Source organism: Bufo bufo, chromosome 5 (genome assembly GCF_905171765.1).
Source record: "Bufo bufo chromosome 5, aBufBuf1.1, whole genome shotgun sequence".
In the NCBI taxonomy this organism is placed as follows: domain Eukaryota; kingdom Metazoa; phylum Chordata; class Amphibia; order Anura; family Bufonidae; genus Bufo; species Bufo bufo.
In genome coordinates, this window is record NC_053393.1 from 560,900,984 (window position 1) to 560,927,477 (window position 26,494).

General features: G+C 54.3%; 1 protein-coding gene across 3 annotated transcripts in view; it reads right to left on the minus strand.

Annotated features, from left to right (window-relative positions):
* The window catches only part of WNT9A (Wnt family member 9A), a 62,055-nt gene extending 35,883 nt beyond the window's left edge, over window positions 1–26,172 (minus strand). Inside the window, exons 1-2 of one of the 3 annotated variants that reach the window (XM_040431686.1) lie at window positions 26,072–26,157; window positions 6,548–6,667 (exon numbers count right to left, since the gene is read on the minus strand). In XM_040431686.1, the coding sequence (XP_040287620.1) occupies window positions 6,548–6,667; window positions 26,072–26,151 (200 nt within the window). In that variant the 5' untranslated portion in view covers window positions 26,152–26,157. Of the gene's footprint in view, window positions 1–6,547; window positions 6,668–20,486; window positions 20,542–26,071 lie in introns of those variants that run through there. The other 2 variants (XM_040431687.1, XM_040431689.1) reach the window with 2 other exon arrangements.
* Between the last annotated feature and the right edge of the window lie 322 nt (window positions 26,173–26,494).

A 26,494-nucleotide genomic window follows, 5' to 3' on the forward strand; every position in this document is an offset into this window, starting at 1 on the left:
TCATCCCACCATACAGACCCTGAACTCACTGCTGCACCGGGGGCAGCGGACCGGCTCCACACGCCATCATCCCACCATACAGACCCTGGACTCACTGCTGCAGCGGGGGCGGCGGACCGGCTCCACACACAGTCATCCCGCCATACAGACCCTGGACTCACTGCTGCAGCGGGGGCGGCGGACCGGCTCCACACACCATACAGACCCTGCACTCACTGCTGCACCGGGGGCGGCGGACTGGCTCCACACACAGTCATCCCGCCATACAGACCCTGTGCTAAATGCTGCACCGGGGGCGGCGGACCGGCTCCCCACGCCATCATCCCGCCATACAGACCCTGAACTCACTGCTGCACCGGGGGCAGCGGACCGGCTCCACACGCCATCATCCCACCATACAGACCCTGCACTCACTGCTGCAGCGGGGGCGGCGGACCGGCTCCACACACAGTCATCCCGCCATACAGACCCTGGACTCACTGCTGCAGCGGGGGCGGCGGACCGGCTCCACACACCATACAGACCCTGCACTCACTGCTGCACCGGGGGCGGCGGACCGGCTCCCCACGCCATCATCCCGCCATACAGACCCTGAACTCACTGCTGCACCGGGGGCGGCGGACTGGCTCCACACACAGTCATCCCGCCATACAGACCCTGTGCTAACTGCTGCACCGGGGGCGGCGGACCGGCTCCCCACGCCATCATCCCGCCATACAGTCCCTGCGCTCACTGCTGCACCGCGGGCAGCGGACCGGCTCCACACACAGTTATCCCGCCATGACGTAGGCCCATGGTGTAATACAGACCATTATGCTCCTTGTGGCCCCACCTTCACCCCTACAGGCAGAATACATCCCTGTGTTATAGCATGCCGCCATTATATACTGGGGTACGATGGGGGCCTATAGAATTCTAGGGGTGCACAGAATCCAAATACAATCAGGCTCTGAGGTTTCCTGCCCTCAGCAAGAAGAAACCCAAACTCTTCTAGACATTCTCATCCTGAAAAAGCAACTTTACTCTAAAACTATCACTTCACGTGGACGACTGGATCCCACAGATTAGTAAGGGCCACATCTCAGGGGTCCTGTCACCAAAGTATTGGGACTAAACCTGCATGAATGTGAGGAAGGCATTAGAAGCTCCATGCTGATGTTCTCCTACCGGATCAGAACCTCAGTGGTAACCACATACCAGCTCTGCCCTTAGACCTCCCAGGTAACGGTGTAGATGCCTCGTACAACCACCCAAGACTGATTCTACACTGAGCCGATAACAGCGTCATGCCCCCCTAAAACCCAACCCTCTAACTGACCATCCGCGCAAGACATCAGAATATTGGTGGTTCCTGGTGGTACCTACACATATCCAGCAGGGCCCCATCCAACCAAGGGTGATGTGAACAGGCTCCAGTGTGTGTATATCCATCCATGGTAGGACCACCATCTTAGAAACCCACGTCCCCGAGATCTGCCGGCAGCAGCTAGACGGACAATACAGGACATATCGCCCGGATTAGGGTCACAGGAAGGGGTGCTCATGTTTCGGGCTCGCAGTAATTGCCCCTCACCTTCTGACCCTCTCACTTTCCTTATTAATGAACTGTTAAGTGGTCAGATTAAATCTCCCATCTGACGACTGACGGCACATCGAGGGGCTCCACCGGGGGTCATAGACCTCCTACAGACTGACCTTAAAGGGCCGGCGCGGTCTTCCCAGATCTCTGCTTGTAGGAAGAGTGGAAACGGCTTGCTGAAATCCCATCCCAATCATTTCCAGCTCACACAGCTGATGGGGGAGATCTGTTACAGTGTGTCAGTTTGTGCTACTAAGCTTACAGAGGATTCTACTGTAACAAACCCTCAGCTCTGAGAGCACAATAGGGTAAGATGGAGCCTCTGGAGTGACAGCAAACAGAGGTGTTGAAAAAGGTAAGGAATTATATCTAAAAGTACCATGGAAAGTTAGGACAGTATACGGCATATATACGTATGTGACTTGTCTCTCAGGAGTCCTGTGCAGTTGGGTGACAACCTTCAATGGTGGCCCTATTGGCAGTCACCAAGCTTTCCCAGAAATCGACGTAAAGGCAGAAGTAAATGAGATCTCTGCTGGGAATATTTTTGGCATTTTTGGGCTATATTTGGGCTGATAAGTCACTGGATGTCATTCATCATGGGGATACCGGGTCCTATCACCTCAGGCAGAAATATTCAACACCCACTTTTTCAGTGGCTTTGGTTTCCATAAATAACTGATGCGCTACTTCAGATTATCCGGCATCTGTTGACCTTAAGACATGGAGATTTCTGCTCTATATGGAGACACAAGGACCCACAACATTCACAATCCAGGAGGTGTCAAAGTTGTGTGATGGTGGGGCAAACCACTGAGGTCTACCAGAATGACCCAGAGGGTCACTCAAAAAGTCATCTCCACCAACAACTCTACCAACTGGTGGCCATATACAAGATAAAAGATGGCCAGCCCACAACACGTGGTCACACAAGCTACAGCTGACGCCAACACACTCCAGAAGACCTCAATATTGTAGGATGGTGGAACAATGATTCCCCCCCAGAGTAACCCAGGAGTCATCTTCTATCTGGTGACCCCCGAACTACAGCTCAAAGTCCAACAAAAGTAGCTGCTAACACCACAGTCCTACAACATGCGCAGTCAGATATCAAACTTGCATGGTGGTGGCGCATCATTCACCACTGATTTCTACTGAAATGGTGGCCATACATATCACATATAAGCGACTACAACAGAACTACACAACATCTGAAGGCCAACAGACAGGAAAGTTGCATGGTGGTGGAGGAACGTTCACCAATGACTTCTACTTCATGATCCAAAATGTAGAGAAAGAGCAGAAGAGTTGTCCAAGAGCCATCCCAATGACCACCTTCACCAGCTGGTGCTCACCATGCTCAGACATTACAGGTTTGTTGTCAGAGCAAAGACTTGCACGATCTGCTGACAACCTAATGACTAGGGTGGGTCAAACCTATGAGAAGACCACACCAAGATGGCCGAATATGCCAACAAATAGCTAACATCTATGATCACCTTTAACAGATGGGGTTGTTCAGATGCCATATTCTCCGTCATGCAGTCCAGGGCTATGGGGTGGCCGATGTCTATGACCTGCCTGACATTGAAGGTTTTCTTCTGGCCAAATGGACTTTATAAAATAACACAGTTTTACTCCATTTATGGAGGTGCAGCTGAAGCTCCTCTGAACCACCATTTACCATGTACTGCTCTCCCGTTATGTAGTAGAACTGCCTTTGGGCCCCTCAGATACAAGGGCCCAGGGGTGACTGCCTCCTCACCGATGCACGCAGGTCAACTGTCCCCACGATGCTACCTGTGGAGACGTTCGCCTTAATCCCATTAATGCAGGCATGCTCAATCTGCGGCCCTCCAGCTGTTGTAAAACTACAACTTCCACAATGCCCTGCTGTAAGCGGATAGCTGCAGGCTGTTCAGGCATACTGGGAGTTGTAGTTTTACAACAGCTGGAGGGCCGCAGGTTGAGCATGCCTGCATTAATAGGACCCCCAGCTCCGCTGAGTCTGAGATCACAAGTCACGGGACGTTTTTTCGGGGTCCTTTGAAGTGGTGAGGAAAAGTGCGGCTCTCAGATCTCTAACCGTCCCCCACTGTGGTCTGCAAAAACCAGCGCAGAAAGGGATTCCTGGATAAAATGCCTAAAAATAGCCGCTCATTAATGGCCAGAATGTGCGCTCGTGTCACATCTCATTAATCCTGGTCCATTATGTAAGTTACACGGAGGCCACAGATCAAAAATACCCCCAGTCATGTGTGCGATACTGGCCCAGAACCAAAATACCCCCAGTAATGTGTGTTATACTGGCCCAGAACCAAAATACCCCCAGTAATGTGTGCGATACTGGCCCAGAACCAAAATACCCCCAGTAATGTGTGCGATACTGGCCCAGAACCAAAATACCCCCAGTAATGTGTGCGATACTGGCCCAAACTATACTTTGGCGCAAGATCTGATTACACCCTGTATATAAGCTCCATCTCTACATTCTCTGATCTGATTACACCCTGTATATAGGCTCCATCTCTACATTCTCTGATCTGATTACACCCTGTATATAGGCTCCATCTCTACATTCTCTGATCTGATTACACCCTGTATATAGGCTCCATCTCCGATCTGATTACACCCTGTATATATGCTCCATCTATACATTAACTGATTACACCCTGTATATAGGCTCCATCTCTACATTCTCTGATCTGATTACACCCTGTATATAAGCTCCATCTCTACATTCTCTGATCTGATTACACCCTGTATATAGGCTCCATCTCTACATTCTCTGATCTGATTACACCCTGTATATAGGCTCCATCTCTACATTCTCTGATCTGATTACACCCTGTATATAGGCTCCATCTCTGATCTGATTACACCCTGTATATATGCTCCATCTATACATTAACTGATTACACCCTGTATATAGGCTCCATCTCTACATTCTCTGATCTGATTACACCCTGTATATAGGCTCCATCTCTACATTCTCTGATCTGATTACACCCTGTATATAGGCTCCATCTCTACATTCTCTGATCTGATTACACCCTGTATATAGGCTCCATCTCTACATTCTCTGATCTGATTACACCCTGTATATAGGCTCCATCTCTACATTCTCTGATCTGATTACACCCTGTATATAGGCTCCATCTCTGATCTGATTACACCCTGTATATATGCTCCATCTATACATTAACTGATTACACCCTGTATATAGGCTCCATCTCTACATTCTCTGATCTGATTACACCCTGTATATAGGCTCCATCTCTACATTCTCTGATCTGATTACACCCTGTTTATAGGCTCCATCTCTACATTCTCTGATCTGATTACACCCTGTTTATAGGCTCCATCTCTACATTCTCTGATCTGATTACACCCTGTATATAGGCTCCATCTCTACATTCTCTGATCACACCCTGTATATAGGCTCCATCTCTACATTCTCTGATCTGATTACACTCTGTATATAGGCTCCATCTATACATTCTCTGAATAAACCCTGTATATAGGCTCCATCTCTACATTCTCTGATCTGATTACACCCTGTATATAGGCTCCATCTCTACATTCTCTGATCTGATTACACCCTGTATATAGGCTCCATCTCTACATTCTCTGATCTGATTACACCCTGTATGTAGGCTCCATCTCTACATTCTCTGATCTGATTACACCCTGTATATAGGCTCCATCTCTGATCTGATTACACCCTGTATATATGCTCCATCTCTACATTCTCTGATTACACCCTGTATATAGGCTCCATCTCTACATTCTCCGATCTGATTATACCCTGTATATAAGCTCCATCTCTACATTCTCTGATCTGATTACACCCTGTATATAGGCTCCATCTATACATTCTCTGATTACACCCTGTATATAGGCTCCATCTCTACATTCTCTGATCTGATTACACCCTGTATATAGGCTCCATCTCTACATTCTCCGATCTGATTATACCCTGTATATAAGCTCCATCTCTACATTCTCTGATCTGATTACACCCTGTATATAGGCTCCATCTCTACATTCTCTGATTACACCCTGTATATAGGCTCCATCTCTACATTCTCTGATTACACCCTGTATATAGGCTCCATCTCTACATTCTCTGATCTGATTACACCCTGTATATAGGCTCCATCTCTACATTCTCTGATCTGATTACACCCTGTATATAGGCTCCATCTCTACATTCTCTGATCTGATTATACCCTGTATATAGGCTCCATCTCTACATTCTCTGATCTGATTACACCCTGTATATAGGCTCCATCTCTACATTCTCTGATCTGATTACACCCTGTATATAGGCTCCATCTCTACATTCTCTGATCTGATTACACCCTGTATATAGGCTCCATCTCTACATTCTCTGATCTGATTACACCCTGTATATAGGCTCCATCTCTACATTTTATACAGTAACACAGCAGTGTTCAGTGAATGCTGCATTATATTCACATGGCGCCTCCTGTTGGCCGCCATTGTGATTGCTCCTGGCCTCTGCACTGCTCCCCATTTCATTGCTATAAATTATTTTGGCGCCAATTACAATGTAATATTTCAGAATCTTTTGTTTTCTTTATGTATTATAATTTTTTTTAACCCATCAGGGTTTAGGCTGGGGCCACACGGCGACACGTGCCACAAGGACCAAGTCTCACAATTGTTGCACCTAAAATCCAATGGTGCGACTTGTCTGCGTTTTCTTATGGTGCAAATCTGTAAAATCCCGGCAAAATCGAGGCGAAGTCTGCGTCAAACAGGAATGGCATTGTCGTCTCTGATGTCATGTGCGATCAGACATCCAATGGCGCTGGATTTATTGTGACTGCCGCTTGTCATGACGCATGGCGACCTTCGGGCCGCGCGGCTCATGTGGCCGTGTAACCTCAGCCGTTCTCTTCCAGTCCTAGAAAAGGTCCAGAATTTCATCAGATTACTCACGGTCGGCTGTATCGTCCATGGCGCGGCGCACCTTCCACAGACCGCGGTGGGTTCAGCCCAATTTTCTGCCCCTCTGAAGAGAATCTTGAGTGGACACGTAGGGGCTTAGGGGCTGGATTTCTGGGGGGGCATGTAAAATATGGTCAGGGGGTGCCCTTTAACTGTGACCATGAGGTGTAGGGGCAGAACTAGCTAAGATACAGTATGTGAAGAAGTGCACCCCTAAACTGGAGGTGATTGGGAGGGGGGGGGGGGCCGGGGGGACTATACCACTAAATTGGAGGTGATTTGGGGGAACTATACCCCTAAACTGGAGGTTATGGGGGGGGGGGGGGGGAATTATACCCCTAAACTGGAGGTTATTTGGGGGAACTATACCCCTAAACTGGAGGTTATGGGGGGGGGGGGGGGAATTATACCACTAAACTGGAGGTGATTGGGGGGGAACTATACCCCTAAACTGGAGGTGATTTGGGGGAACTATACCCCTAAACTGGAGGTTATGGGGGGGGGGGGGGGGGAATTATATCCCTAAACTGGAGGTGATTGGGGGGGGGGGAATTATATCCCTAAACTGGAGGTGATTTGGGGGAACTATACCCCTAAACTGGAGGTGATTTGGGGGAACTATACCCCTAAACCGGAGGTGATTTGGGGGAACTATACCCCTAAACCGGAGGTGATTTGGGGGAACTATACCCCTAAACCGGAGGTGATTTGGGGGGACTATACCCCTAAACCGGAGGTGATTTGGGGGAACTATACCCCTAAACCGGAGGTGATTTGGGGGAACTATACCCCTAAACCGGAGGTGATTTGGGGGAACTATACCCCTAAACCGGAGGTGATTTGGGGGAACTATACCCCTAAACCGGAGGTGATTTGGGGGAACTATACCCCTAAACCGGAGGTGATTTGGGGGAACTATACCCCTAAACCGGAGGTGATTTGGGGGAACTATACCCCTAAACCGGAGGTGATTTGGGGGAACTATACCCCTAAACCGGAGGTTATGGTGGGGGGGGGGGGGAACTATACCCCTATTATTGTCCTCCCATAACCTCCTACTCTGCAGCAGTTAGTTTTGTTCATGAATTGAATACCATAACAGTAAAGACTGACACACAGACCAGACTGCAGGGGAGAAGGAGCAGATGCTACATAGTATAGATGCCAGTGTTTACAGACAGCAGAATGACAACTGACAACCCCTATAGCATTGTAAAGGAGGTCCTCCCTAATGAGCCTGAGGCGGATGAGGCGACCCCAGAGGACGGCTCCACCATAGAACTGTTGGGAGAGTTTTGGATTTTGGGGTCAGGGCTCTTTAAAAGGTTGATATTGTGAGCATGGACACAAGCTCCGCCTCCAGTGATCTGTTACATGTTGTTACATTCGTGTCACACAGAAGATACATTGTAACGTTTCTGGGATTCCGGTGAATCTCATATAAAGTGATCTGTAATCAGATTGGCGCCAGGATCCACCGCGGGGCGGCAGGAAACCCGAGAGCCTTCTAAGTTTAGTATCCAGGCCCAGCGCGGATTAGGTTACTGCATGTGATAGAAATCCCAGCGGGTGTCAGATCGGAGATGGGGGCAGGGGCTTTCCAAGATTCCTGATAATGGGATAAGAGCTGAGGTCTAAGGGAATACTGTACAGGGGGAGGGGGTATCCATGGCGGGGTGGAGGCACTGCACCCCCAGTCCAAAATATTACCCCATAGAAGACGGGGGCGCCTTGTGATCAGACGCAAGATCCACACACCTTCTCCATTACTGCTGACAACCTGCCTGTATATCATGTCTGAGAGGTAGTCACAGCCCCGCCCCCTGCTGATGACATCACCGACGTGAGATTAACACACCTTATAGTACAGGAAGATGCATGTAGTATAGGGCTAGGGCCATGTGGCCCCTCAGATCCGCTCCTTAGTGACATCTCCTCCATTGTCCTTGGACACATTCCAAAAACTGAAGACAAAATGTTCAAAGTCCACATCTGCAATTTCCGTGTCTAGACAGCGACCTCTCCGGCCTCAGATCTCAGCCCCTGCACCGCTCCGATATTCTGGGCCCAGTCATCGCGGACCTGCAATTTACTGAGAATGGGGGGCAGATCCAGAGCCCGGGGGTCCACACCCCAGAAGGTCTGTGCGGCCCGCTCATAGCGGTCTGTCTCATACCCCCTTCTATCTCTCCATCTATCTATCTCCCCCTTTCTCTCTCTCCCCTCCCCCCCTTCTATCCCCCTCTCCCCCGCCCATTTCATACCCCCTCTCTCTCCCTCCATCCATCTCCCTCTCATAGCTGTCCATCTCATACCCCCTTCCTCTCTCCCCTCCCCCCCTTCTATCTCTCTCTCCCTCCCTCCATCTCATACCCCCTTCTATCCATCTCCCCCTTTCTCTCTCCCTCTCTATCCATCTCTCCATCCCTTCGTGTCTCGCCGTCGCCCTGTGTTGCAGCTTCTGCCCCATAAACACTTTTGTGACTCACTGTCCTGGGGCTTGGCCTAAGGTTCCAGCTCCATTAATACCCCAGAGCAGCGCTCCTCTCCCTGTGCCCCCATCTATAATGTCGCTGGTATGTGAAATGGTTTCTGCTGGCGACGTATCGACAACAGAACGCGAGCGCAGCGTCTGACTACACAGGGCGTGCTGTAGTCAGTAACCATGGAGACACATAGTTCTTTACCATCAAGACTTTTTGCAGTCGCTTCTTTTTAGAGACACTGAAGCCGTGTGTGTGCGACAACCAGATAGACTGGAGGTTGTCAGAACGCCCCCTCCCCCGGACTAACCGCTAAATGTTCAATAAACCTCCTCCACAGGTGATCTGACAACCCCACACTGGAAGGTTGTCAGAAACCAGCATTATGTCCTCCAACATATTACGTCTGACAACCTCACACACATCCTGAGCGGTTGTCACCAGCAGCCCTGCAATGTGCAGACATATAACTGAAGGACAGCTCCACCCAGAACGTTTCCGATTTCCCACCACTCAGGATCGTGCCCAGCAGAACTGTCATGGGCTCATTATTCCTTCTATATAAACTCAGTTACAGTGTGTCCCAGTGAGGCGCAGAGGACGCAGGTATTAAGTGGTGCGGCGCGCAGAGGACGCGGCGGTGCAGCGGGCAGAGGACGCGGCGGTGCAGCGGGCAGAGGACGCGGCGGTGCAGCGGGCAGAGGACGCGGCGGTGCAGCGGGCAGAGGACGCGGCGGTGCAGCGGGCAGAGGACGCGGCGGTGCAGCGGGCAGAGGACGCGGCGGTGCAGCGGGCAGAGGACGCGGCGGTGCAGCGGGCAGAGGACGCGGCGGTGCAGCGGGCAGAGGACGCGGCGGTGCAGCGGGCAGAGGACGCGGCGGTGCAGCGGGCAGAGGACGCGGCGGTGCAGCAGGCAGAGGACGCGGCGGTGCAGCAGGCAGAGGACGCGGCGGTGCAGCAGGCAGAGGACGCGGCGGTGCAGCAGGCAGAGGACGCGGCGGTGCAGCAGGCAGAGGATGCAGAGGACGCGGCGGTGCAGCACGCAGAGGATGCAGAGGACGCGGCGGTGCAGCACGCAGAGGACGCGGCGGTGCAGCACGCAGAGGACGCGGCGGTGCAGCACGCAGAGGACGCGGCGGTGCAGCACGCAGAGGACGCGGCGGTGCAGCACGCAGAGGACGCGGCGGTGCAGCACGCAGAGGACGCGGCGGTGCAGCACGCAGAGGACGCGGCGGTGCAGCACGCAGAGGACGCGGCGGTGCAGCACGCAGAGGACGCGGCGGTGCAGCACGCAGAGGACGCGGCGGTGCAGCACGCAGAGGACGCGGCGGTGCAGCACGCAGAGGACGCGGCGGTGCAGCACGCAGAGGACGCGGCGGTGCAGCACGCAGAGGACGCGGCGGTGCAGCACGCAGAGGGCGGCACGTGTTACTCTGAATTACTGCACCGCCATAAATCCACCAAACATCTTCAATTTGAAAAGAGAGAGGAGAAGCGGAGGACTCCTGACAATACTGACGTGATTCAGCGGCAGGACCATCTGTGCTGGCAGGCCTGGCCGATGACATCATCAGACTTCCCTTACAGCAGAGCCCTCCAGCGTCCTGTGACTGCGCCCAGAGGTTACACAAACATTATCCTTCCAAGGTTAATCCCACCGGAGCCTCTGGGAAAGGAGCTGTGGGATGGGACGGCGCACTACAGGTGGAGCGCTCGCTCTGCCCCATCATCAGACACATCGAATGGTTGCAGTTTCCTAGAAATGTCTTCTGCCCTCGCCTGCTCCTATAGAGTGACATGCAGCAAGGAATACTCCCAACATCCACCGAGGTAGGATGGAGCCTTATACTCCAGTCACATCCAGAGCTGCAGTCGCTGAATTCTGGGAGGTCTCATAGTGTAATGGAGACACTGAACCAGCAGAGGGCGCTGATAAATGTGAAGTCAGCACAATAAGCGCAGCTCTAACTGTGAGCAGAGTATAAAATGTTGGGTCTCCAAGTGGTGGGCACGCAGGGGGACGTGCACTCATCTGAGGTATCACCCCCCACACAAGAAGGTTCTGCAGACCACCCGACACTGCACATGAGGGGCCCCTCACCACCCGGATCCTGTCATCATAATAGCGCACCAGCCGCATAACCATCCACATCCCGAGGCATTGCTCGTCAGGAAGGTGGTGGCGATGTAGCAGAGCTGGGTATGTGGAACAGTGGAGGTAGTCAGGAGGGTAGTCGGACGAGTCAGGGGTCAGTAATGGTGATGTAGCAGAGCTAGGTATGCGGTACAGTGGAGGTAGTCGGATGAGCCAGCAGTCAGTAATGGTGATGTAGCAGAGCTGGGTATGTAATACAGTGGAGGTAGTCAGATGAGCCAGTGGTCAGTAATGGTGATGTAGCAGAGCTGGGTATGCGGTACAGTGGAGGTAGTCGGACGAGTCAGGAGTCAGTAATTAAGTAGCAGAGCTGGGTATGCGGTACAGTGGAGGTAGTCAGATGAGCAGGCGGTCAGTAATGGTGATGTAGCAGAGCTGGGTATGCGGTACAGTGGAGGTAGTCGGATGAGCCAGCAGTCAGTAATGGTGATGTAGCAGAGCTGGGTATGTAATACAGTGGAGGTAGTCAGATGAGCCAGAGGTTGGTAATGGTGATGTAGCAGAGCTGGGTATGCGGTACAGTGGAGGTAGTCGGATGAGCCAGGGGTTGGTAATGGTGATGTTGCAGAGCTGGGTATGCGGTACAGTGGAGGTAGTCAGATGAGCCAGCGGTCAGTAATGGTGATGTAGCAGAGCTGGGTATGTAATACAGTGGAGGTAGTCAGATGAGCCAGGGGTTGGTAATGCTGATCACAGAAGATCCCGGTGACCCCAGACACACAATAGGGGGCACTCAGGGCACCATGATCCTGTCCAGCTGGGTTGGCACCAAAGTGCCAATATGCCACACAGCGCTGGGTCCCTGTGCCCTCCTTCTCCCTGTGTACTAAAGGCCGACACATTATTTGTCCTTATCAAATATTTAGGTTGTAATTGAGGCAGATCTGATAGGAGTGATAGTTGTGCCACGTTACCCAGCTCTGCCCATTCTAACTGAACCCCGGAGAAGATGCCAGGTCAGAGTCGCCGAGCCCTGGGGTCACATCCAGATGTCTGCACCAAGGATGAACCAGGATGCTGGGAGTTGTAGTCCTGCCCTTCAGGACTGGACGTCAGGTCAGGTGTCACATCTAGAGGCTGATATAAGGAACCATAATATACTCCAGTTACATCCCAAGCTGCACAGCAACACTAATGCTTCTGAGGCTGCAGATCTTCAGTGAACAGGTGTCGAGGCTCAGGGGGCACATACTTTCTCTCCTCACCCGATGTGTAGTCGTGTTTGTACCGCTCCCCGAGTATTGTAGACGCGGTCATGTGACATCAGGGGGCACATACTTTTGGTCACATGCATGTACTGCCCCGTCATGTGAGGGGGGGGGGGGGGGGGTTGTGTTGGCCTCTTATCTTCACCCCCTGACCCCTGTAATTATCTGCCCATGAATGGCCCTCAGTCCGCTCGATGAGTCCCTGATAAAGCACGCGCCCAGTAATGATTAACCAGCCCTGCGGGAGGCGCCGTCACCTGCACTGGGGGAGTCACAGCCGGGTAAATCATTAGAGGCAGCAAGGCAAGTACCATCCGATGCATGCAGAGCAGGAAGAGCTGAGCAGCCCGATACCAGTATACAGCAGGAGGAGCTGAGCAGCCTGAAACTAGTATACAGGGGAGTCCAGAGGGCCGGCCTGTCTGTATACAGCAGGAGGAGCTGAGCAGCCCGATACTAGTATACAGGGGAGTCCAGGGGGCCGGCCCGTCTGTATACAGCAGGAGGAGCTGAGCAGCCCGATACTAGTATACAGCAGGAGGAGCTGAGCAGCCTGAAACTAGTATACAGGGGAGTCCAGAGGGCCGGCCTGTCTGTATACAGCAGGAGGAGCTGAGCAGCCCGATACTAGTATACAGGGGAGTCCAGGGGGCCGGCCCGTCTGTATACAGCAGGAGGAGCTGAGCAGCCCGATACTAGTATACAGCAGGAGGAGCTGAGCAGCCTGAAACTAGTATACAGGGGAGTCCAGAGGGCCGGCCTGTGTGTATACAGCAGGAGGAGCTGAGCAGCCCGATACCAGTATACAGGGGAGTCCAAGGGGCCGGCCTGTCTGTATACAGCAGGAGGAGCTGAGCAGCCTGATACTAGTATACAGGGGAGTCCAGAGGGCCGGCCTGTCTGTATACAGCAGGAGGAGCTGAGCAGCCCGATACCAGTATACAGGGGAGTCCAGGGGGCCAGCCTGTCTGTATACAGCAGGAGGAGCTGAGCAGCCCGATACCAGTATACAGGGGAGTCCAAGGGGCCGGCCCGTCTGTATAAAGCAGGAGGAGCTGAGCAGCCCGATACCAGTATACAGGGGAGTCCAAGGGGCCGGCCCGTCTGTATAAAGCAGGAGGAGCTGAGCAGCCCGATACTAGTATACAGGGGAGTCCAGAGGGCCGGCCCGTCTGTATACAGCAGGAGGAGCTGAGCAGCCCGATACTAGTATACAGGGGAGTCCAAGGGGCCGGCCCGTCTGTATACAGCAGGAGGAGCTGAGCAGCCCGATACTAGTATACAGGGGAGTCCAGGGGGCCGGCCTGTCTGTATACAGCAGGAGGAGCTGAGCAGCCCGATACTAGTATACAGGGGAGTCCAGGGGGCCGGCCTGTCTGTATACAGCAGGAGGAGCTGAGCAGCCCGATACTAGTATACAGGGGAGTCCAGGGGGCCGGCCTGTCTGTATACAGCAGGAGGAGCTGAGCAGCCCGATACTAGTATACAGGGGAGTGCAGGGGGCCAGCCTGTCTATACAGCAGGAGGAGCTGAGCAGCCCGATACTAGTATACAGGGGAGTCCAAGGGGCCGGCCTGTCTATACAGCAGGAGGAGCTGAGCAGCCCGATACTAGTATACAGGGGAGTCCAGGGGGCCGGCCTGTCTGTATACAGCAGGAGGAGCTGCGCAGCCCGATACTAGTATACAGGGGAGTCCAGGGGGCCGGCCTGTCTGTATACAGCAGGAGGAGCTGCGCAGCCCGATACTAGTATACAGGGGAGTCCAGAGGGCCGGCCTGTCTGTATACAGCAGGAGGAGCTGAGCAGCCCGATACTAGTATACAGGGGAGTCCAGAGGGCCGGCCTGTCTGTATACAGCAGGAGGAGGTGAGGAGCCCGATACTAGTATACAGGGGAGTCCAGAGGGCCGGCCTGTCTGTATACAGCAGGAGGAGCTGAGCAGCCCGATACTAGTATACAGGGGAGTCCAGGGGGCCGGCCTGTCTATACAGCAGGAGGAGCTGAGCAGCCTGATACTAGTATACAGGGGAGTCCAGGGGGCCGGCCTGTCTGTATACAGCAGGAGGAGCTGAGGAGCCTGATACTAGTATACAGGGGAGTCCAGGGGGCCGGCCTGTCTGTATACAGCAGGAGGAGCTGAGGAGCCCGATACTAGTATACAGGGGAGTCCAGGGGGCCGGCCTGTCTGTATACAGCAGGAGGAGCTGAGCAGCCCGATACTAGTATACAGGGGAGCCCAGGGGGCCGGCCTGTCTGTATACAGCAGGAGGAGCTGAGCAGCCCGATACTAGTATACAGCAGGAGGAGCTGAGCAGCCCGATACTAGTATACAGGGGAGTCCAGGGGGCCGGCCTGTCTGTATACAGCAGGAGGAGCTGCGCAGCCTGATACTAGTATACAGGGGAGTCCAGAGGGCCGGCCTGTCTATACAGCAGGAGGAGCTGAGCAGCCCGATACTAGTATACAGAGGAGTCCAGGGGGCCGGCCTGTCTATACAGCAGGAGGAGCTGAGCAGCCCGATACTAGTATACAGGGGAGTCCAGAGGGCCGGCCTGTCTGTATACAGCAGGAGGAGCTGAGCAGCCCGATACTAGTATACAGGGGAGTCCAGAGGGCCGGCCTGTCTGTATACAGCAGGAGGAGCTGAGCAGCCCGATACTAGTATACAGGGGAGTCCAGAGGGCCGGCCTGTCTGTATACAGCAGGAGGAGCTGAGCAGCCCGATACTAGTATACAGGGGAGTCCAGGGGGCCGGCCTGTCTATACAGCAGGAGGAGCTGAGCAGCCCGATACTAGTATACAGGGGAGTCCTGGGGGCCGGCCTGTCTGTATACAGCAGCATTATAAGAGGAGCGGCTGATATCAGCAGCTGATATCCATCACATCTTCCCCAGACCACATGCATGCTCAGCAGACCAGTGAGTGCATACACCAGTAAAGCTATATCCCCCCCAGCAGTAGATGGTGGCGGCTGCACACAGAGGAGCCTATAGGCGGTGGCAGAACTCGGGCATCCTCAGAGCGGGCGCTCCCTCCTGCAGCTGCAGAATATTTCAGCTATGAGTGTCAGGGCGCACATGCCAGCACATTCCAGCTGCTGCTCCCCGACACTGTCCTTCTGAGAGTGCAGACTCCTCCTAGGGCCCCCAGGGGCCCAGCTAAACAAGAGACAATACCCATCAGCTACAGCACCATCTCTGCTTGCAGTCAGTTCATAGGCTTAATGCTTTTCCCAGCTGAGGGTTTGTTACAAGTGTATCTTGTCTGGACTCCAGACTGAAACATTGTAACAAACCATCAGACAAGAAAAAGACTCCTAGAGGATCATCATTTATCCTGTACCAAACCCTCAGCTGTGAGAAGTATTAGGTCTGAACATGTTTCCAGTCTTTGTATGTAAACTGACAGCAAGCAGAGGTCTTCTAAGTAGGGAGGAATAGAGACATAAAGTTACAGAACTTTCCATGAAGACACAAAGAAACCCCTTTAAGATGTCAGACGATAACTCCTCCGTACATTGGCCTTAAGGTGTGACAGGAGGAGTTGTCATAGGAGCCACCCAGACACAGCAGATACTGGCTGTAATGGGGGTCATCCTCTGCTGCGTGAGCCTGGCCCCGCCCCTTGAACTGTTGTAGTGCAGACAGGGAACGCTCCCATAAACTGGAAGCAGATGTGAGTCCAAAGACGAGGAACGTGAGAGTCAGCGGCGTCCGAGTGTAAGGTTACCGCCCGGCCGCGGTGCCGGAGCCGCGCTCCCTCAATAACCCAAATCCCACCGCTCTGCTTTCTGTCACATGTGGCCTGAGGACCCGAGAGCAGATCTACGGTAACCCGAGACCCCCAGGGAATCCCCAGAAACCCCTCCTAACCAGGAGCAGATGACTCTGCCAAATCAGGAGCCCCCCCCCCCCCCAACACGGGCAGGGGCCTCATAACACTGGCTGCGACCAAACACCGCCACAGTGGGAGATACAGAGAGGTAGGTGGAGATAAAAATCGGTAATTAATGGGGCGCATATTTCAGCGCAATACGTGCAACTTCACATTTTATCAGGTCTGACTGCATATTACCGATTGGCGCACCGAGGCGGCAGAGTCATCCGGCAATCTGCATGCAAACGGAAAGCATTAGTAGACGGATCCGTCTCTCCGCATGTCATCCGGGTATTACTAATACTCGATCCGGCACTAATACATTCCATGCCGCGGTATTTCCTCCGTCCAAAACGCGACTGAAGTGACTGAACTGAAGACGTCCTGAGCGGATCGCTCTCCATTCAGAAAGCATGGGGATGAAACTGATCCGTTCTTTTCCGGTATTGAGCCCCGAGGACGGAACTCAAAAGAATAATGCAAGTGTGACATCACAGCACTATGTCTGCAGCATGTATGTATGGACAGCAGAGAAACCGTAATCCCTATCACCGTACAGTAACCCCCATCACCGTACAGTAACCCCCATCACCGGGCAGTAACCCCCATCACCGGGCAGTAATCCCCATCACCGTACAGTAACCCCCATCACCGTACAGTAACCCCCATCACCGTACAGTAACCCCCATCACCGTACAGTAACCCCCATCACCGTACAGTAACCCCCATCACCGTACAGTAACCCCCATCACCGTACAGTAACCCCCATCACCGTGCAGCAACCCCTATCACCGTACAGCAACCCCTATCACAGTACAGTAACCCCTATCACAGTACAGTAACCCCTATCACAGTACAGTAACCCCTATCACAGTACAGTAACCCCTATCACAGTACAGTAACCCCTATCACAGTACAGTAACCCCTATCACAGTACAGTAACCCCTATCACAGTACAGTAACCCCTATCACAGTACAGTAACCCCTATCACAGTGCAGTAATCCCTATCACAGTACAGTAATCCCTATCACAGTGCAGTAACCCCTATCACAGTGCAGTAATCCCTATCACAGTACAGTAATCCCTATCACAGTACAGTAACCCCTATCACCGTGCAGTAACCCCTATCACAGTACAGTAACCCCTAACACCCTGCCCTGGAACCTGTCAGCTCCACTATATCAGGATAGAACCTACGCTGACCATCTGTATTATATATATAATCTAACTCTCTAATGTAATGACACAGCACAGAGCTCAGCAATGTCACCGATCTGCAGGATACAAGGGCTGCTGGGAGGGTCTTATATAGTAAGGGGGAGGGGCAGCTTTCCTATTGGTTGCTAAGCTCAGACAAAGACATTGCAGCCTTCTCATTGGCCCACAAGCAAGAAGGGAGGATACCGATGGAGAAAAAATCTAGAATATGTGAAATAGGGCTGGGCGATATAGACGATACGCGACAGACGATATTCATTTGGCCCACCTTAGAGATTTCGTTCATATCGCGGTAGAACATGAGCAGCTCTCGGCGCGCACCATGTGATCCTGAGTCGGCACAGTGGAGAAGGAGGGAGTCCCCCCCCCACTGTGTGCGGCTGCCGCTGACCACCAATGAGAACAGAGTAGGAGGAGGAGGGGAGCGACTGTGGCCACTGCGCCACCAATGGGAACAGAGACGTCCTGAGGGGTTAATTGCGGCGTGCAGTAATAGAGGCCAAGTATGGGATATGGCCGGCACGCAGGCTACGTATGTATTCAGGCATATTAACTATATTCATCGGTGGCGCAGTGGCCACAGCCCCTCCCCCTCCTCTGTTCTCATTGGTGGCGCAGTGGCCACAGCCCCTCCCCTCCTCCTGCTCTCTGTTCTCATTGGTGGCGCAGTGGCCACAGCCCCTCCTCTCTGTTCTTATTGGTGGCGCAGTGGCCGCAGCCCCTCCCCTCCTCTCTGTTCTCATTGGTGGCGCAGTGGCCACAGCCCCTCCCCTCCTCTCTGTTCTCATTGGTGGCGCAGTGGCCACAGCCCCTCCTCTCTGTTCTCATTGGTGGCGCAGTGGCCACAGCCCCTCCCCTCCTCTCTGTTCTCATTGGTGGCGCAGTGGCCACAGCCCCTCCCTCCTTCCCCTCTATTCTCATTGGTGGCGCCATGGGCTTAGCTATAGGGGGTGCAGAAGTAGCAGTCGCTACCGGGCCCAGTAGCCTGAGGGGGCCCAAAGACCCTTGTGCCACATAAGAAGACACACAACGCACTGAGGGAAGGGGGGCCCAAGCTGAACTCTTGCACCAGGGCCCATGAGCCGTTAGCTACACCCCTGGGTGGCGCAGTGGCCACAGCCCCTCCCCTCCTCCCCCTCTATTCTCATTGGTGGCGCAGTGGCCACAGCCCCTCCCCTCCTCCCCCTCTCTATTCTCATTGGTGGCGCAGTGGCCACAGCCCCTCCCCTCTACTCCCCCTCTTCTAAGTATTATATTAATTGCGGGCCCCCCCTCCACACGATTAAATCATTGGTGGCAGTGGCCCCAGCTTCTGATCGGAGCCCCGACTGCCCTGCGGCGGTGTGCACTATGCGCAGGCAGAGGGTGGTCTCTATCGGGGGGAACAGGACGAGGGGTCAGCCCCTAAGGAGGCCAATAGTAAATAAAAAGTTTAAACCCCCCCTAAATATAGAATATATCGCGATATAGATTTCAGGCCTCATCACCCCCCCCCCCAATTCGAAATTACAAATCTACATCACTATATTCTAAATAGTCGTGTTTTCTTGAAGGGTCGATATTCACTATTAAAATTTAGCGATTCGAATATTTGCGGCCAACACCAGTGCGCACATTATCGAGGTCACTGCCACAATAATTCATCGTATTCCGCCATAGACTCCTCAAGTAACAGTGCTCCACCATACTAACACCGACGCCATTACACCGCCCCATACTGCAACAGACGCCATTACACCGCCCCATACTGTAACAGACGCCATTACACCGCCCCATACTGCAACACCGACGCCATTACACCGCCCCATACTGCAACACCGACGCCATTACACCGCCCCATACTGCAACACCGACGCCATTACACCGCCCCATACTGCAACACCGACGCCATTACACCGCCCCATACTGCAACACCGACGCCATTACACCGCCCCATACTGCAACACCGACGCCATTACACCGCCCCATACTGCAACAGACGCTATTACACCGCCTCATACTGTAACAGACGCTATTACACCGCCCCATACTGCAACAGACGCTATTACACCGCCCCATACTGCAACACCGACGCCATTACACCGCCCCATACTGCAACACCGACGCCATTACACCGCCTCATACTGTAACAGACGCTATTACACCGCCCCATACTGCAACAGACGCCATTACACCGCCCCATACTGCAACACCGACGCCATTACACCGCCTCATACTGTAACAGACGCTATTACACCGCCCCATACTGCAACAGACGCCATTACACCGCCCCATACTGTAACAGACGCCATTACACCGCCCCATACTGTAACAGACGCCATTACACCGCCCCATACTGTAACAGACGCTATTACACCGCCCCATACTGTAACAGACGCTATTACACCGCCCCATACTAACACAGACGCCATTACACCGCCCCATACTAACACAGACGCCATTACACCGCCCCATACTGTAACAGACCCCATTACACCGCCCCATACTGTAACAGACCCCATTACACCGCCCCATACTGTAACAGACGCCATTACACCGCCCCATACTGTAACAGACGCCATTACACCGCCCCACACTGTAACAGACGCCATTACACCGCCCCATACTGTAACAGACGCCATTACACCGCCCCATACTGTAACAGACGCCATTACACCGCCCCATACTGTAACAGACCCCATTACACCGCCCCATACTGTAACAGACGCCATTACACCGCCCCACACTGTAACAGACGCCATTACACCGCCCCATACTGTAACACCGACGCCATTACACCGCCTATCTACTGTGAGTGTTACAGTATGGGATGAAGTCGTCGCCATCCCACTGCCCCTCAGTCCTTCGCGGTACGGCTGTCACTGCGCAATTCTACTAAAGATCCGCATAGCAGCAGTGGACAGAGCGATGTTCTGCAGATCTCTAGAGGTCAGAGGTGTAATAGTCTGCAGGATATATCACTATCTGTCAGTAACCGTGTTGTGTCACCTGTGCGTTCCCGTGTTGTGTCGCTGGTCCGCTTCCATGTCGTGTCGCCAGTGCACTCTTGTGTCATAGGTCCGTTCCCGTGTTGTGGCGCCGATGCGTTCCCGTGTCGCTCCCATGTCGTGGGTCCGTTTCCGTGTTGTGTGGTCGGTGCACTCCCATGTTGTTCCCGTGTTGTGTGTCCGTTTCCGTTTTTGTCACTGGGGCGTTCCCACGTTATTGGTCCGTTTCCGTGATGTGGTGCTGATGCGTTCCCATGTCGCCGGGGCGTTCCCATGTCGCGGGTCCGTTTCCGTGTTGTGTGGTCGGTGCACTCCCATGTTGTTCCCGTGTCGTGTGTCCGTTTTTGTCACTGGGGCGTTCCCACGTTGTTGGTCCGTTTCCGTGATGTGGTGCTGATGCGTTCCCATGTCGCCGGGGCGTTCCCATGTCGTGGGTCCGTTTCCGTGTTGTGTGGTCGGTGCACTCCCATGTTGTTCCCGTGTCGTGTGTCCGTTTTTGTCACTGGGGCGTTCCCACGTTGTTGGTCCGTTTCCGTGATGTGGCGCCGATGCGTTCCCGCGTCACTTTCGTGTTTGGAGGCCACAACATGAACTCTGCACTGAGAAACACAAAGTGACTTTCCCAGGAACACAGCCTCCACCTGCCAACTACTCCCATCATCTTTACAGCAGGACAACGGCACCAATTCATGGGTTAATGGAACCCCCTGCTGGTCACAAAGTGGAACTGCAGGATAAAGCCACGGAATGCCCCCCGGAGAAACAGGTGGGGGAGGATGAGGGTTGTGATCCCGGCTCACCTCTCACTCTGCACTTTCCTTATAACAACTTTTTAGAAATAACATTGGGCACAAAGACGAGCAAGTGATCCCCATAACTCCCATTATCCATACATCACTCCCATCATCTGTGATCCCAGGAGCTCACACTCCTACTAGGGGGAGGAGAGCAGGGAGCCTGCTCAGGTGTGGCCCCTGGTGGGGCTCCAGGGATGGGGAAGGGGCCACACTGCACCTCTCATCTGACTGTCCGGTCATAGGTCAGGAGAAATCATCATCACCATAATCCTCATTAGGCGCCTTCACACACAGCAGATTTGGTGGCAGAAAATTAAACTGAAAATTGGTTCCATTCATCTCAATGAGGTCTAGCCCCCCCCCCCCCCCCCTCTGGTGCAGCGCACAGCGCTACACCCCATAACGGCACAGAGCGCACAGCGCTACCCCCTGCACAGCACAGAGCACACAGCGCTACCCCCTGCACAGCACAGAGCACACAGCGCTACCCCTGCACAGTGCTACCCCCTGCACAGCGCTACCCCCTGCACAGCACAGAGCGCACAGCGCTACCCCCTGCACAGCGCTACCCCCAATAACAGCACAGAGCACACAGCGCTACCACCCCCAGCACAGCACACACAGCGCTACCCCCAATAACAGCACAGAGCGCACGGCGCTACCCCCTGCACAGCGCTACCCCCCATAACAGCACAGAGCGCACGGCACTACCCCCTGCACAGCGCTACCCCCATAACAGCACAAAGCACACAGCGCTACCACCTGCACAGCGCTACCCCCATAACAGCACAGAGCACACAGCGCTACCCCCTGCACAGCGCTGCCCCCAATAACAGCACACAGCGCTACCACCCCCAGCACAGCACACACAGCGCTACCCCCCCATAACAGCACAAAGCGCACAGCGCTACCCCCTGCACAGCGCTACCCCCCATAACGGCACAGAGCAGAGCGCACAGCGCTACCCCCTGCACAGTGCTACCCCCCATAACGGCACAGAGCGCACAGTGCTACCGCCTCCAGCACAGCGCTACCCCCATAACGTCACAGAGCACACAGCGCTACCGCCTCCAGCACAGCGCTACCCCCATAACGGCACAGAGCGCACAGCGCTACCCCCCATAACGGCACAGAACACACAGAGCTACCCCCGGCGCAGCGCAGAGCACAATATAACACACTGCACAGTGCAGAGCGCACAGCGCTACCCCCCATAACAGCACTGAGCACACAGCGGTACCCCCCATAACAGCACAGAGCAGAGCGCACAGCGCTACCCCCTGCACAGTGCTACCCCCCATAACGGCACAGAGCGCACAGTGCTACCGCCTCCAGCACAGCGCTACCACCCCCAGCACAGCACACACAGCGCTACCCCCCATAACAGCACAGAGCGCACAGCGCTACCCCCCATAACAGCACAGAGCGCACAGCGCTACCCCCTGCACAGCGCTACCCCCCATAACAGCACAAAGCACACAGCGCTACCCCCTGCACAGCGCTACCCCCATAACAGCACAGAGCACACAGCGCTACCCCCTGCACAGCGCTGCCCCCCATAACAGCACAGAGCACACAGCGCTTTCCCCTGCACAGCGCTGCCCCCCATAACGGCACAGAGCACACAGCGCTTTCCCCTGCACAGCGCTACCCCCCATAACAGCACAGAGCGCACAGCGCTACCCCCAATAACAGCACAGAGCACACAGCGCTACCCCCCATAACAGCACAGAGCGCACAGCGCTACCCCCCATAACGGCACAGAGCAGAGCGCACAGCGCTACCCCCTGCACAGTGCTACCCCCCATAACGGCACAGAGCGCACAGTGCTACCGCCTCCAGCACAGCGCTACCCCCATAACGGCACAGAGCGCACAGAGCTACCCCCGGCGCAGCGCAGAGCACAATATTACACACTGCACGGTGCAGAGCGCACAGTGCTAGCCCCCCCTCCGGCGCAGCGCAGAGCGCACAGCGCTACCCCCCATAACAGCACAGAGCACACAGCGGTACCCCCCATAACGGCACAGAGCAGAGCGCACAGCGCTACCCCCTGCACAGTGCTACCCCCCATAACGGCACAGAGCGCACAGTGCTACCGCCTCCAGCACAGCGCTACCCCCCATAACGGCACAGAGCGCACAGAGCTACCCCCGGCGCAGCGCAGAGCACAATATTACACACTGCACGGTGCAGAGCGCACAGTGCTAGCCCCCCCTCCGGCGCAGCGCAGAGCGCACAGCGCTACCCCCCATAACAGCACAGAGCACACAGCGGTACCCCCCATAACGGCACAGAGCAGAGCGCACAGCGCTACCCCCTGCACAGTGCTACCCCCCATAACGGCACAGAGCGCACAGTGCTACTGCCTCCAGCACAGCGCTACCCCCATAACGGCACAGAGCACACAGCGCTACCCCCCTGCACAGCGCTACCCCCCATAACGGCACAGAGCACACAGAGCTACCCCCGGCGCAGCGCAGAGCACAATATTACACACTGCACGGTGCAGAGCGCACAGTGCTAGCCCTCCCTTCCGGAGCAGCACAGAGCGCACAGTGCTACCCCCCATAACGGCAGAGCACACAGCGCTACCGCCCCCAGCACAGCGCAGAGCACAATATTACACACTGCACAGGGCACACAGCGCTAGCCACCCTCCAGCGCAGAGTGCACAGTGCTACCCCCCCCCCCCCATAACGGCACAGAGCAGAGCACACAGCACTACCGCCCCCAGCACAGAGCACAATGTTACACACTGCACGGCGCAGAGCGCACATCGCTACCCCCTCCACAGCGCAGGGCACAATATTACACACTGCACAGAGCGCACAGCGCTAGCCACCCGCCAGCGCAGAGCGCACAGTGCTACCCCCCCATAACGGCACAGAGCAGAGCACACAGCACTCAGCACTACCGCCCCCAGCGCAGAGCACAATATTCCACACTGCACGGCGCAGAGCACAATATTCCACACTGCACGGCGCAGAGCGCACATCGCTACCCCCGGCACGGCGCAGAGCACAATGTTACACACTGCACGGCGCAGAGCGCACATCGCTACCCCCGGCACGGCGCAGAGCACAATGTTACACACTGCACGGCGCAGAGCACAATGTTACACACTGCACGGCGCAGGGCACATAACATGACCGGATATAACAGTCTTGTCACTTACAAGATTGCGGTGGATAAAGAATTTGGAGACCAGAATCTAATGCCCAAGGAGATCATTACTGGGGCACAGGTGGCGGCAGGCGAGACCCAGTGTGACCAGTGCCCTGCACGGCGGCTCAGTGGTCAGCACTGGGATATTGCAGCGCTGGGGTCCAAGGATCAAATCCAACCAAGGAGAACATCTGCAGGGAGGTTGTATGTTCTCCCCGTGTTGTCGGGGGTTTCCTGCCACACTCCAAAGACAGAGGGACCTTAGATTGTGAGCTCCTGGGGACAGTGGGATGCTAATGTCTGTACAGCGCTATGGACTATGTCAGTGATATACAAAGTACCGCAGATACAAACTACCGCAGATACAAACTACCGCAGATACAAACTACCGCAGATACAAACTACCGCAGATACAAACTACCGCAGATACAAACTACCGCAGATACAAACTACCGCAGATACAAACTACCGCAGATACAAACTACCGCAGATACAAACTACCGCAGCTCCACCTCAGCAGATACAACGTACCGCAGATACAAAGTACCACAGCTTCAGCAGCGCAGATACAAAGTACCGCAGATACAAAGTACCGCAGATACAAAGTACCGCAGATACAAAGTACCGCAGATACAAAGTACCGCAGATACAAAGTACCGCAGATACAAAGTACCGCAGCTCCACCTCAGCAGATACAACGTACCGCAGAGCAGATACAAAGTACCACAGCTTCAGCAGCGCAGATACAAAGTACTGCAGATACAAAGTACTGCAGATACAAAGTACCGCAGATCCACCTCAGCAGATACAACGTACCGCAGAGCAGATACAACGTACCGCAGAGCAGATACAAAGTACCACAGCTTCAGCAGCGCAGATACAAAGTACCACAGCTTCAGCAGCGCAGATACAACGTACCGCAGATACAACGTACCGCAGATTCAGCAGCGCAGATACAAAGTACCGCAGCTCCAGCAGCGCAGATACAAAATACCGCAGATACAAAGTACCACAGCTTCAGCAGCGCAGATACAAAGTACCACAGCTTCAGCAGCGCAGATACAAAGTACCGCAGAGCAGATACAAAGTACCGCAGCTCCAGCAGCGCAGATACAAAGTACCGCAGAGCAGATACAAAGTACCGCAGCTCCAGCAGTGCAGATACAAAGTACCACAGCGCAGATACAAAGTACCGCAGCTCCAGCAGTGCAGATACAAAGTACCACAGCGCAGATACAAAGTACCGCAGCTCCAGCAGTGCAGATACAAAGTACCACAGCGCAGATACAAAGTACCGCAGCTCCAGCAGTGCAGATACAAAGTACCACAGCGCAGATACAAAGTACCGCAGCTCCAGCAGTGCAGAGTGGATCTGGTCTCAGCACCAATCCTGTAGAATGGATCCTGTGATCGTAGCTCGGATACGCCGTATCTCTCATTACAGGTCCCGATGCCATTGGCTTAGATACAAACTCTTTCTCCAGGTCCAGGTGCCATCAGCTTAGATACATGGTATCCCTTTCTGCAGGTCCCGATGCCATCAGCTTAGATACATTGCGCCTCCTGTGGCTTGGATACACTGTACCCCTGATAGAGATCCCGGAGGTCCAGTGTCACCTACCCGAAGTAAGCGGCGGCCGGGCCGCAGGAGAGGAGGACTACAAGTGACAGCCATCCCAGGGAGAGCGCTCCATCCAGCATCTTGCTGCGGCGCTGACCATCTCTCCGTCTGGTGGTGGATGAGCGGCGGCGGCTCGGGGAGCTTCTTATAGACAGGGGGCGGGGCCAGGAGGGACACCGCCCGCCCCCTGCCCAGCCCCGCCCCGCCGCCAGTAACCCCTGCGCTGCTGGTTCATCACCGCCAGCAACCCCTGCGCTGCTGGTTCCTCACCGGCATTAACCCCTGCGCTGCTGGATAATAATAATAATAATTGGCATTAACCCCTGCGCTGCTGGATAATAATTTGTATTAACCCCTGCGCTGCTGAATAATTGGTATTAACTGCTGCACTGCTGGATAATAATTGGAATTAACCCCTGCGCT